The following is a 230-nucleotide window of genomic DNA, read 5'->3' on the forward strand; positions in this document are numbered from 1 at the left end:
AAGATATGCTTCTCTTTTATATATTCAGTATATACACCTGACAAACTTGTTCTTCCTTGTTCAATAAACTCACCTGGGTACAATTAGGATGAAGGGGTGGAAAATGTTCATCATAGAGGCTGCCCGCTCCGTTCTCCAGTGACAGCACCGTTCCTGCCACCGTCCATAGAAGCACTACAACCAGGCGCATCTGCGAACAACGTGATGATGTTACTAAATTTATTATTACA

The 230-nt window shown here is 42.2% G+C and overlaps 1 protein-coding gene across 2 annotated transcripts in view; it reads right to left on the reverse strand.

Annotated features, from left to right (window-relative positions):
* Positions 1–230, reverse strand: part of LOC119594157 (CD209 antigen-like protein C) — a 3,155-nt gene that overhangs the window by 2,682 nt on the left and 243 nt on the right. Inside the window, exon 2 of one of the 2 annotated variants that reach the window (XM_037943227.1) lies at positions 74–195. In XM_037943227.1, the coding sequence (XP_037799155.1) occupies positions 74–190 (117 nt within the window). In that variant the 5' untranslated portion in view covers positions 191–195. Of the gene's footprint in view, positions 1–73; positions 203–230 lie in introns of those variants that run through there. The other variant, XM_037943228.1, reaches the window with a different exon arrangement.

This window comes from Penaeus monodon, chromosome 33 (assembly GCF_015228065.2).
Source record: "Penaeus monodon isolate SGIC_2016 chromosome 33, NSTDA_Pmon_1, whole genome shotgun sequence".
Taxonomy (NCBI): domain Eukaryota; kingdom Metazoa; phylum Arthropoda; class Malacostraca; order Decapoda; family Penaeidae; genus Penaeus; species Penaeus monodon.